At 39.4% G+C, this 14,055-nt stretch overlaps 1 protein-coding gene across 1 annotated transcript; it reads right to left on the reverse strand.

Moving 5' to 3' along the window:
- Positions 1-8,685: 8,685 nt before the first annotated feature.
- Positions 8,686-9,682, reverse strand: LOC143862682 (chlorophyll a-b binding protein, chloroplastic-like). Its single transcript, XM_077373757.1, has one exon. It carries the CDS (start codon positions 9,586-9,588, stop codon positions 8,791-8,793), a length of 798 nt encoding a protein of 265 aa, XP_077229872.1. The 5' UTR covers positions 9,589-9,682; the 3' UTR covers positions 8,686-8,790.
- Positions 9,683-14,055: the final 4,373 nt, after the last annotated feature.

Consider the following 14,055-nt stretch of genomic DNA (forward strand, 5'->3'; position numbering starts at 1 on the left):
GGGTGAGTATTGATATTTGGAGGGAGCTCAACCTTGAATGCATTATCCCCAATTTTCTTAAGCACCTGAAAAGGGGCATCCACACAATCTTGAAATTTGCTAAACTTCCTAGGTTCAAGAAAACTCGTCCTCGAACCTTGAAGTATCGAAGAATGATCATCAATTGAAACTTCTCAAGATCAAACTCCGCTTCATAATCTCCATGAAGAAGTGATAATTTGTCTAGATTTTGAACATGTTTGAATATATAAATATCAACTGTGAACTTCAATGTAGGATCGAATAAAAATAGATCGATGTAATTGGATGAAAAAATCGATGTAATATTTTTTCATTCACCCATCACTTCAATATCCATCGGTTCACCTAATATGCAATCGGATCCAATTTCTTTGGTGATGAATTCATTGAATTGCCGTTGAAGTTCCTCTTACTCCTCGTTAGTTTCAACAACAAGTAGAGCATTGAATTTACCATTATCATTGGTCTCTTGATCAAATTCGTTCTTGGAAATAAAAAAGTTACTCTCATACCCTTTTCTTGAACCATGCAATCCGATACGGCTTTGGATGTGGTTCGGTTTTGAGCTTGTGCTTGTTCACCATTTTATGAGATACGATGTTCTCACAACTCCCACCATCGATCACAATAGAGCAAACCTTGTCATGAGATTCACATCGAGTCTTGAAAATATTGGAACGAAGCCAATCATCATCGGATTCAACCTTTGGTGTAGCAAGTGCTCTTTGGATCACCAAACTTTATCCTTCTTCGGGTTCGATTTCTTCATTTTGTGGGCCATCTTCCTCATCATATATGGGTTGATTTGAATAGTCAATAAGATCATCATCATATATGGGCTGATTTGAATCATCAACAAAATTATCATCATTTTCTTCATCAGCTAAGGCAACTACTTGCCTCTTTGGACAATCTTTGAAACGATTGCCAACTTGATCACACTTGAAACAAGCATTTGAATTATTGGGACGATTGGGCTGATTCCAACTTGATGTGTTGGGGCTGATTTTGTAAAAAATTTGTTGAAATATTCGGACCTTGACTTTATACCTCCACCATGTGAAGATTCACCTTTAGAAGAAGGATAGAGACTACGAACATCCACATACTTTTTAGCACCACGACGAGAAAGCTTATCCTCCACCTTCAAGGCTAGTTGATAAGCATCATTGACGCTTAATGATCGGTGCATTTCCACCTCATCACGAATGGAAAACTTCAAACCATTAACATACCTTGCCACAGGTTGATCTTCACCCTCTTGAATATCATTACGAGCCATGAGTTTGTAGAATTCTTCAGTGTAGTCCAACACCCTCTTGGATTCTTGGCGTAAGTTGTTGACTTGAGAAAATATGATTTGGGAAAAATCTAACGGAAGAAATTTCTCCTTAAGCCTTGATTTCATTTTCTCCCAAGAAGAGATCTTACGCATTCCTTTGCGAATTCTTATCTCTTGAACCTTATCCCAACATGTTGAAGAGTAGCCACGAAGCCTTGTAGCCACAAGCTTCACACGTTGGCTTTCGGGTGTCTCCTTGTAATCAAAGAACTTCTCAATGGCACTAAGTCATTCAAGAGACTCTTCGGATTGTAGACGACCATGGAACTCCAGCAAGTCAATCTTGACGGTGTCAAAATCAAGATAGAACATTCCCAACCTAGCCTCTTCACGAGTATTGGCGAATGGATTCACATCGGATTCATCACTAGAACCTCCACGGCTTGATCTACCACGCTCACTATGAGCCTCTTGGCGTTCAAGTCGCATGGTAAGTTGCTCAACTTATCTTCGAAGTGCTTGAAGTTCATCATCTCTTTCATCTCTCAAATCTTCTATCATTTGGTTACCACGCCTTCCTCTACCTCTTTGTGCCGTTATGAAAACCAAATCGAAGCTAGCCCAACAAAGTAATGTTGGCTCTGATACCAGATAATGCGGGTGCTTAAGAGGGAAGAAGAAGAGAAATTAGAAATCAAGAACACAACTTAGAGAAGAAGAAGAAAATGGGAGCAAAGCTCAACTCAATTGATATTCCATCAATCACATAAGTTAATCAACATCCAAAATCCCCTTTAAAGATGGTTTCTAACCCTTTAAATAAAACACAACCAAAGTAAATTCGTTCAAGCTCATCCACTAGCTAGCTTAGGGACTTACATATCATAAATGGCATTGTAACTCACTAACTTTGACTGTTTTGGGAACCCACAGACACAGTCCACTAAATTGCCATAACTTTCTACCCTCTTGTCCAATTTTCAAGAACAAATACTTGTTGGAAAGATCTCAAAGAGACCTACAACTTTATAGTTTACTACTTTCCATAATTCTGCCATTTAGAAGCTAAAAAAGCAGGTTCAAAACGGGCCAGCAACATTAATGAGGGACTGCACCTTGGAACTCCACTAAAACCACCTAGGCATGACATGGCTGCCATGTTGGCACTGCATCACATATTCAGGCCCCTCTCTCTTTTATAAGGCAAGGCAAGGCTCATGTTTGATTTTCTTTTTTCCTTTTGTTCATTAAACATATGAAGAGATGGAAATGTGACAGTTTTCGTGGTGAAGACGTATTTGGTTAGAAAGCTTGGTCACGAAGCTGATTAAATCTGTGTCTTCTATTATAGCAATGTGTATGCTTGATTCTATATGAGTGCTTTAATAGTAATGTTTTGAAGAATTCTTTATGATTGCTTTAAGGCTCTGTTCACTTGCTTTCTCGGGAAATTGAATCCCTGGAAAACACCTCTCTTTTTTCCGAGAAAGCTAAAATAGTGGTGTTCACTTGTTTTCCCGAGAAACTAATAGGATGAGGTGGAAAATTTTAAAAATGACATGGAAAATGCCACAAATGACGTGGAGAAGACTCTTTTCCCACATGTGTGAGAAACCAAATCCCACCATTTTGATGGGAATTGGTTTCCCACATAATAAGTCGTGTGAGAAACATTTTCCTGCACAGTTTCTCGGGGTTTCATGTGCAAGTGAACAGGCGCGGGCACAGTTTCTCCGGATTTCTTTTCCTTTTGCCACGTCAGTTTCTGAAGCATTCTTTTCTCGGGATTTCTTTTCCTTTTCTAGGAAAACAAGTGAACGGAGCCTAATAGTCATGTTCCGTTCAATTGGATGTTTCCTTCTTCTGCCTTTTATTGCTAATTTGACCAATGGATTTGCTTTTTAATTCAATATTGTTGGTTTTAATTCTTTACTTTTCTTTGATCATCGTTTGAAGTTTGGTTTTATTTACGAGTCTTTTATCTTATTTTTATTATACGGATATTGTTGATGGTATCTTATCTTAGCAGGTTATTATTGATTATCGGGTTATACTAAATGGTGAGTATTTTTTTGTTTATTTGAACGTGTGGATGTATGCTTATCTAGGGTTTGATATTGTTTGTTTTTTTATTATTCCCAAATTGATCATTGAATTTGCTTCTTAATTGAGTTGTTATAAAGTTAATTTTTAAATTCCTACATAAAGACCTATTCTCTTTTCTACCATTGTCCTTCTTCTCTCTTGAAATTTGAGCATCCTCCTCTAATTTTTCGTCATGGCAAGCAACACAAACTAAAATGCACAATCCATGGCTGAGACTAAGATAACACATCAGAGAATCACCATCCATTCTCCTTCCTTGAGAAGATGAAACAACAAAAAGACAAGTAGAAAATTAGTCTTCAATGTTTTGTTTTGATTGTCTCAAATGAATCTTTACTTTCATTGAGAATTTGAGCATCATGGCTTGAAAGAATTAATCATCCTCTCGTTCTTCACCTCAGGAGTCTCAATCCACACTAAAGGATTGGACATACACAATTCCATGGCTAAGATTAAGATTATCTCAAAAAAATTTGAATTTTCTCGAGAATCAAAATTTAAGCAAATCTAATCTACTCCTATCAATGTCTATTTATGCATGGAGAGTATTAAGTTAGGGGGTTATTTAGGAATGTTGTACGAAGTTTCAGATTTTATTGAGATTTGGGAATTTTAGCCAATGAGAACTAGGTTTTAGAGTTTAAAAAAAGAGAGATAAATTTGGAGAAAATTTGGGAGATGGATGGCCAATTATTAGAGATTTTGTTGGAGGTTTGATTGAAGATTAAAACCGGCAGTCTTTATATTATGGTTTGGGAACGTGAGCGAGCTAGGGAGAAATTTTATAGATGTTACTAATAATGGTAGAGTAAGGTTTATTGTCTTTAGATTTCATTTCCTAATTTTTTGATGGTTTTGGAGGGTTAGGATTAGGATCAAAATTTTAAGATTTGATAGTAATTAAAGATTCTAACCATTTCGCTTTGGGTTAGGAGGATGAAAAAAGAGAAAATTAAAAAATCGTTTGCGAGTGTAAGTAGGACAGTGTTCCACATTTAGTTTTATTTACCTATAATATATTATTAGATTAGATGTAAGTTACTGTTCATATATAAACACCCCAGCTGTGAGAGAGAGAGAGAGAGAGAGAGAGAGAGAGAGAGAGAGAGAGAGTTTGGGCTATCATAGGTTGCCAGGTTGGTAGGATGTGTTGGGAGTATTATAATAGGAAATGAGCAAAGATAAGAAAAGGTGGCATCTAGAGGAGCTTATGCTTTACATGCCCAATCAAGTGTAAGAGATCTTTCTCAATTTTGCTTATACTAATAATCGCACCGGGCAGCAACTAGTAGTCCATTAGTTTTCAAAGTAGGATGATCCTAACCGTCCATTTGATGGGCCACAACATAAATAGTAGGGGTGGCCAGAACCGAACCAGAACCGAAGAACCGAACCGGAACCGAAGAACCGAACCGGAACCGAACTGTAAAAAAATATTTTTGGTCCGGTTCAGTTCCACTGATGAAGAACCGAAAAATTTCGGTTCGGTTCCGGGTCTAATGTTCTCGGTTCGGTTCCGGAACCGAAGAACCGAACTTTGAATATATATATATATAATATTTTTATATTCTATTATATATATATACTTTATAATATAAATTACTTATAATATTAATAAGTAATAGTTAATACTATTCTTATAATAAGAAAGTAACTTATATTATAACTTTAATTAAAAGTTTTTATAAATTATAATTAATAATTAATAATTAGCCATTAGAACCGAAGAACCGAACCGAACCGGACCGAATATTTTCGGTCCGGTTCGGTTCGGTCCTACTGTGTACTACGGTTCGGTTCGGTTCTTACGGTTCATGGAACCGAGAACCGAGAACCGAAAAAAAATGAACCGAGAACCGAGAACCGAACCGGTTGGCCACCCCTAATAAATAGGTTGTGCCCAAAATATTATCTCCATAAGATAATCCTAGCCTTCAATCTATAGATATTTCCATAATATGCAGGTCCTATACTCATAGATTGGAGGGCTAGGATAATCCTATGGACATGATTTTTTTGGCCACAACCTAATTACGTTGTTGCCCAAGAAATGGATGGTTTGGATCATCCTATGGCCTATGCCGTACAGTTCCATTTTTTTTTTGTTATACGCCTTTTAGAAAATAAAAAGAGACATAACTTAGGGCATGTTTGGTTGGCATAAAGGGGTGGAATGAGATGGAAAGGAAAAGGTTTTCCAGCTTTTTTGCCCTTTCCAATGTTGGGTAGCATGTGGAAAGCAAATCCCGGATGGATAGGTCTTTCCATCTTAGCGATAAAGTCAATGCTAATCCACAAAAATCTTTTCTTCGTGAGACGTGGGATGCTCATAGTCATCTCACGTCTCTATCTAACAACGAAGATGTGCATATCCACCTTTTACTGTCCATTTCAGAGTGATTAAAATTTTGCAGACACTAGGTCATACATGCATGGGTTTTGAGGGATTCATTATTAGTGAGCAGGGAAAGGAGAAAAAATTCTAGAGTTGGATTCGTCTCTGACCACCTGATTGCCGACTCACTAATGAGATTATCGGGTTGGGCATGGAGACATCTGAAGGATGATAACATGGTGAATGGCGGAAAGAAGGGGATTCGATCAGCCATTGTTGGATGCCTCAGGCTCTTTGCATGTGATGGTCTTTTGGCAAAGAATCCTCATGGCATTTCTCCATCTCAATGTTTTAAAACTCCCCCGTGTCCGCGTTGACTCCCCCTAGTCGACTTCCTTTTACCTTGGCAGCATCCGCGTTGCACCGCATCCGCATTCCACATTTTGCCCTACAGAGTCAATAGAAATTCCTTCGATTCTTCCGAGTTATGACCGCATCAACCGAGTACTCAGCCGCGTCAATTGTGTTCTTCGCCGCTTCCGCGCCGAGTCTACAAGGATTTTTCTTGGCCGCTTTTTCAAACAATACTCCATCTATGTAGATAGCGGAGTTCTAAATTGCCAAACAATGAATCTTTTCTTTACAAGAAATGCTCATTTTAGCCTTTTCTCCTCCAGATCAACCACAAAATTTGATAGCGGAACTGGCTGGCCATCTTACTATAAGCCCATAGGAAACAATGTGAAATCAAAGTTAGACACGTCAATCATTTTCATGCCACGGCAGGAAGTTGTTTGTGCAGTTTGTGATGCCCATCTTGGCCATGTGTTTGATGATGGGCCTCATCCTACTGGGAAGCGGTATTGTATCAATAGGTGAGAACTCTTTTCACTGCTGAAATCATCTGAATTTTTTAGTAGTTCAATCTTGATGTTGATTGCATGTTATTGTGATTACCATATCTGCAGTGTTTCTCTAAAATTGAAGCCGAACTAGGTAGACATTTTCAGCTAGTATCTGAAAGATCGGCGGTCTTCAGTTGGAATTTATGATACTATTCTAATGTACTTTTATATTAAAACATGTATTGCATAACCCGCTCAATCCAACTTGGTTTTGGTATGTTATGTGTCCAATTTGTATTATAATCTGAGAACAATCAATGGCTATCGTAGATGTGTAATTTATGTAGTATGTATTGTGATTTTCTTTCAGATGCGTTTGCTATTATTGTCATTTTGATTAAAACATCGATTTTTGTGGTTGGTGTATGGATGTTCCAAGTTAGCAACTCTGTATTATTTGCCTTCTAAAGTTCTGTAAAGTTATCTATGCTCCGTTTCTTCAAGTGTAACACTCCATCTTAAGCTCTGTTGGTATCCTGCTTAGCCCTGCAATTTATAGCCTTGAGTTGATGCAGCTGCATTTTTCACTCCAGGGAAATACCTTTTGGATAAATCAAGATTCAATACTACCTGTAGGTCTATCTATGTACTCTCAGTGCTCTGTAAATAGTATTTATTTAGTGACTTTTATTGGCAAGCACACATCTGGTCCATTGCCATGACTCTATCTTGAATTGGTGATCCTATCCCTTGATCCATAAAGCTATTTAGAAAAATTTTTATTTTTATTTTTAATGGCAAATTTCATTCCAATGGAGATGGCCAAGAAAGTCATCTCCATTGGAATTTAACCCAATAATAATAATAATAATAGTAATAGTAATAATAATAAACCATTGATTTTTCTCCAGCTTATGGAGTATGTTGCAATCTAGTTTCCAATAGAAACCATGGAAGATACAAATCAAGCCAGGAAAGAACCAACCATAAGGGACCTATGAGTTTTGGTTTTTGAAGTTGCAATCTATCGATCGAAGCTCCAATCCATTGATCGATAGCCTGAACCATCGATAGAGAGAGTTCAATATTCCATCAATCAATTGTTCTGACCATTGATCCGTGGATTGACGAATCAGTGGTGGAAATGTGAAATTACGACTTCGAAGATTAATTTAGCAGGTTTTTCTTTGTTTTCTTTATTTTTGAGGAGAAATCATGTTGATTTAGGATTTTAGCTATATAAAAGTGATTCTACTATTAAAAAAAGAACATAGAAAGGTTCAAGGGGTTATGAGTTTATGTTTGAATTAGGATTTCCCTATGAAGGGTTTTACCAAATTTTGAATGGAAGTTGGGTAGGTTTGATCCTCTTTAAGTTGGCGATTTATCTCATTGACGCATTTGGGGGTATTTGGAATTATACAGTTGGGACACCCTTTTTTTTTAATGGTGCAGCTGGGACACCTTCAGCTTCTGACTTTTCAATTATCTATATTGGTTTAGAATGATGCTTTAAACTAACTAGACTCGAATTTATGAGCTTCATCCCCAATTTTACCACCCATTACAGATCTCCAGTATATGGTAATGGAAGATAAATGGGAAGGCCAACTATCATATTCTTATTCTCTTGTTTGCCGATGGAGCTTCCTTTTTGAAGTTCATCAGGCGATCTTGACATTTTCTTTCTTAGTGTTAATAATTATATTTCATAGGATTGTGTGATCATGATTTAACACTACATCAGAAGGTTACCGTTAGAAAAACACAAAATCTTTACGCAAGCGTCATGTCCTATCAAAAGAAATCAAAAATTTTGAGTGGCTCTGGCTACTCTTTTTAAGAAGTAGCTCTGGCTAGTCTTTTCCTTTTTTTTTACCTTCTCACATCATTTCTCGTTTAAACTCCCGTCTTCTTGACAGTTTCTTAGTTCCTTTTAATAATTATATTCCATAGAATTGTGTGACCATGATCTAACACTACACCAAAGGGACACCATTAGTAAAAGGCAAGAAACTTTAAGCAAGAGCTATCCCTACTAAAAGAAAACAGAAATTTCGAGGGGTATTTGCCTCGTCCCAATTTTGAAAGGTACATAATGCACAAAACGTTGTTCTATTGATAAATATTTTCAACAAAGATCTCAAATCACAATCTCAAGCAAGAACATAAGAAGTTGTGTAAAAAAGACTTCCCCTCTCTCACTTGCCGGGGACAAAGTTAGTGGCATAGGCCCAAGCGTTGTTGTTCACGGGATCAGCGAGGTGATCAGCCAGGTTTTCCAAGGGGCCTTTGCCGGTGACAATGGCCTGGACAAAGAATCCAAACATGGAGAACATAGCCAACCTTCCATTCTTAATCTCCTTCACCTTCAATTCTGCGAATGCCTCTGGATCATCTGCCAACCCCAGAGGGTCGAAGCTGCCACCGGGGTAGAGTGGGTCCACCACCTCACCAAGTGGCCCACCGGCAATACGATAGCCCTCGACCGCACCCATCAAGATGACTTGAGTAGCCCAGATAGCCAAAATACTCTGTGCATGTACCAAACTGGGGTTGCCCAAGTAGTCCAAACCACCCTCGCTAAAGATTTGTGCACCCGCCTTGAACCATACGGCCTCACCGAATTTGACACCGTTGCGAGAGAGTAGCTCTGGGAAGACACACCCAAGAGCTCCAAGCATGGCCCATCTGCAGTGGATGACCTCGAGCTCACGGTTCTTGGCGAAGGTCTCGGGGTCAGCTGAGAGGCCGGCGGTGTCCCAGCCGTAGTCACCGGGGAATTCTCCAGTGAGGTAGGAAGGGGGCTCACCAGAGAATGGTCCCAAGTACTTGACTCGGTCGGGGCCATACCATGGACTGCCCGAGACGACTGGCTTGGGCTTTCCTACACTCTTACGCATGGTGATCCGGCCTTCGCCGAGGAGTTGGGAGGTGGAGGGAGCAAGGTTGAGAGCCTTTCCGGCCAGAGAGGGAGAGGAGAGGGCCATGGAAGCCATTCCTGCTTTTCTTTCTAGTTGTAGCTAGAAATGATGGCTCCTTTGTATTGAGGTAAAATGGGTGTTGTGTTGATGAGGATGAGAAAGGAGATGGTATGTGAGCTGGTTTTAATAGCAAAGGAAAGATGAAGTAGAAGATTTTGTTCCTCATCTTTGGAAATCTAAAAGTGTCTTCCTATTGGACGATGGATTCTGTGTTAGACTGTGACCAACCAGTTGGCACTCCTTATACCACACAAACTCTAGAGATATTTTGTTTTGTGTGTGGGTGAGCGTTTTGTAGGTTGCATTTGCTCTAATGAATGCCAACAGTCCACGTTTCAATTTGAGATTTCACTATCCCTTTGATTTATCATTCTATTTCTATTTCTCAAAGACTATTGAGCCCACCAATTTGGATTATCCAAATCGTTCATCTACTAGGCCATGCTGCAAAATCTTCTGTTGGACTATTCTAACCCTCCGATATGTAGACATTTGCTATATGGACATTGATGGACGACTAAGATTGTTTCATGTTGCGGATTCTTGGCCCATGGCCATCCATAGTGGGGCTGAACATGCGAATGGATTGGATCATTGAACATGCGATTAGGATTGTCTCTAAATCATAATCTTGTTTGATCATTACCGAGATTTCTTTCTTCAAGTATAAAGATATAATTTCCAGAATTTTTAAGTTTTCAAACTAAGATTGTAATCTCATTGTCAGATAAAATATATCTTGAGCCTCCTGATGGAGTTGAAGGCCTCCTTGCAGTTGCCGATGATTTAGGACTTGGCTCCGCAACGCTGCGGAGGAACTTCCTCCGCAATGCTCTTACAGCAAGGGGAATAAGGGGTGTGGAAATATCAATTAAAAGAATGGAATTGATATTGGCCCTTGCTATTAGAGCATTACGGATTCATCGTTTTCTGCGCCAGAGCATTGAACTTATTTTAAGTGGCTCCGCAGCGTTGTGGAGCGAAGTTCTATTCGTTCAATGGCTACCCTCAATTTTGTTTTTCCATATAAATGCTTACAAATTTTTAAACGTAGAGAAGGCAGAATAACATAAACACTAAGGCCATGTCTGGCGGCTAGGAAATTTTTTTTTCATGATAAATTTATTGCCTCCAGGGGGTGAGAGAGGAGTAGGATGGGTGGGAGGAGCGAGATTTGAGAGAGCAAGAAACCGTGAAAATATTTTCCCTGGAATATCTGTGGGGCTAGTTGTGACTTATGAGAGATGGGTTTGAGAGAACCATGAAAAGCCCTTTAAAAACTGGGGAAAAAACCCCAATATTAGGTAGGGAAATTTTCACCATTTTTTGGGTTCTCCTTTCTTATCATTGTTTTGCTTTCTTAATAAATTCTCGATTGCCTAGCAACAAAAGTTAGTGTATTTAGGCTATGTTCTCCATGTTTGGATTCTTTGTTCAGGCCATTGTGACCGGTAAGGGACCTTTGGAGAACTTGGCTGACCACCTAGCGGATCCTGTCAATAACAATGCTTGGGCCTTTGCTACCAATTTTGTCCCCGGAAAGTTTGTGAGAGGCAGGCCTTAATGTTCTTGCTTGAGATCAATCAATGTGAGAGTGTGAATTCAGAAATTAAGATCATTGTTGTAAATTATTTATCAATGAAACGTGGTTTTGTTACCTTTCCCAAATTCTGTCCGTGCTTGCTTATGTAGTTTCTTGCAATATTTACGCCATGTTGGGCAACCATGAATTTTTCTTCCTATTGAATATTAGCTTAATTAATGACGAGCAAGGCTGGAAGAGGCGGAGACCTGAGAGGGATTGAGTGAGGAGAGGGTAAGAGAAGGCTGAAAAATAAGGGGGGAAAAAAAAACTTCATTCAAAATACGATTTATTTTTCCTTACTTTTAGCCATTTCTCATCCTCTTGTCATTCATGTCCTCTCATGTCTCTTCATCTCCCTACCCGTCTCTCACTACTTATAAGCTAATATTCTTTGGAAAAATGTTTTCATGGCTGAACCACCTATGTTTGGAATACGATCCGTTCGAATCCTTACTAGTGGGCTCCTAATCAGAGAATTCCTTAGATCTAACTTTCGTCGGCGTCATGATGCATTTCGAATTGAACCTTTCACTAGAGAGTTTCCTACTCTACATCGACTGATAAATTAAGGAGCAGTCTGTTGAACCATGAAGGATCTTTTGCATGACATCAAAAATATGCCACATATATCCATGAGAGCTTAGAGAATAGTTGAAGCAACCTATTGAGTTATATTAATGTATAACATGTATAACATATAGAATAACACCCCTCATGCTTAGCCTGTACATGAGAATCATGAAGGGTAATTTTTGTATTTTCCACACTATCCAATCGGACCTGGGATACTTCGATGGACCAACAGTTTCTATTTATGTCCTATCAGAGTAGATTAGGTTGTGTCTATGCCCCACTTGGGACACTCTAATGGACCCAAGACTTTTAGATTAGGTTGTGTCTATGCCCCACTTGGGACACTCTAATGGACCCAAGACTTGTGTCCATATCCATCCATTTATATTTGGATCTTTGAGACTCACCGGGTACATTGTTCTGCCAATCTTTGACCCAGAGCACCAAATTGACCGTGCAATCTCACTTGCAATCGAAGAAGTATTGTAGGGAATTTAACAGGGAGAACTCACCCCTAAAAGCTAGCCATTAGAGGAAGGTGCCCATTCCCTTATAAACCATCCCCATCCATTTCACTTATCTGATGTGGGACTATTTGCTTCCTCTCCCCCACCCCCACTTGGAGCAACGTGGACAATCTCGCCCCTCCACCTTTCCCCACTGTCGGAGGCAAACCGGGGTTACCAGTATACCACGCCCTGAGCACTGATACCATTTGTAGGAATTTAACAGGGTAGAACTCACCCCTAAAAGCTAGCTATTAGAGCGAGGGTGCCCCATTCCCTTATAGACCAGGCAAAAGTGACCCGGACCCACGGGTTCACCCAGCCCGCCTGTAATTTACAGGGTCCAGGTCACTAGTTAATTACCCATTTGAAATTTGACCCGGCCTGTACAGGTCACGTCCAAACTGGACAGGGCCGGTGGACCCGTGGGTTTAGTTTTTATATGGTGTAAGCCCTTATAATCCCTTATTTTTAAGATTGTACTATACGGACCACATCTTAGGATGATCTAAGCAGTCCATGTGATGGGACACAGCTTCAATAGGTTGTGCCCCAAAAATCATTTCCATAGGATTATCCTAACCCTCCGATCTATAGATGTTTCCATAAATAATAATATGTGATTCTTACATAGTTCAGAGGGCTAGGATCATCCTATGGAAATGATTATTTTGGGCTCAACCTATTTACGTTATTGCCCATCACATGGATGGTTTGGATGATCCTATTATAGTATGGGAATAAAAACAACAAAAGAAATAAAATAAAAAACAGGGTAACCCGCAGGTCAACCCGGTCTGTACAGGTGGGGTCCAAGTTCACCAAATTGTGACCTGTAAAATTCTAGGTCATTTATGACCCCGGCCCGTAAGACCCGGACCCGTACGGGTTGGGTGAAACCCGGACCCGTAAGACCCGGACCCGTACGGGTTGGGTGAAACCCGGCCCGGCCCCCCCGTTGGCCAGGTCTATTCCCTTGTAACCCATCCGCATGTTTTTACCGATGTGGGACTATTTGCTTTTGCATGGAACTCCAACAACTATGAATTACCCATTTGGTCATTGGTTGTACTCAATCGATTACATATATCTTTCTATGTGTTTTTTCAGGAGTATTGAAAAGCTTTTTACAAGGTATATTTCAAAATTACGTTTATTTTGAGTCCAATAATTGGTTTTTGACTCACAATCGGGTGTTAAAATAAAAAAACAGGGCCTTACATGACAAAATTTTGAAATAAACCTTGTAAAACTAATTGAAAAGGTTTTGAACTTTATAAAATGAAGAAGAAAGTTAGTTGTAGACACAGTTTACAGCTGCACGTCAAACATTGAGGCACCTTTAGGGTTAAAAACAATTAGGATGTCCATGTGTTTAGATGTCTTTGTAAGCCTACCATTCCTCAAATAAAGTTTATTTAAAAGCTTATAAATCTTATAAGATCCTAACACAGTTTGCACCCCGCTCAAAAAAAGTGTTTTCTATGCCTAAATAACCCCCTAAACACATTATGTGCGTGTTTGGCGTACCGTTTAAAACACCGTTTGGCGTTTGAAACACCGTTTTGGGGCCAAACGGCCGTTTGGGAGTGTTTGGGTGCGCAACCACCGTTTGAAACACCGTTTTGAACCCTCAAAACAGCGTTTTGCAAACGGAGCGGCGGAGGTCCGTTTGCAAAACACCGTTTTGAACTGTGTTTTTGGGCTACGGGTTTTTACATGTTTGCCCTCACCAAAACCCTTTTTTACGTATATACGTGCGATTTTATGCGTTACGTCAAATATAAAAAAAGTGGGGGTGTTAATATCATTCTTGAT

This window comes from Tasmannia lanceolata, unplaced genomic scaffold, assembly GCF_043159265.1.
Source record: "Tasmannia lanceolata isolate RefF3 unplaced genomic scaffold, GAP_Taslan_0.1 ptg000037l, whole genome shotgun sequence".
Classification (NCBI taxonomy): Eukaryota; Viridiplantae; Streptophyta; class Magnoliopsida; order Canellales; family Winteraceae; genus Tasmannia; species Tasmannia lanceolata.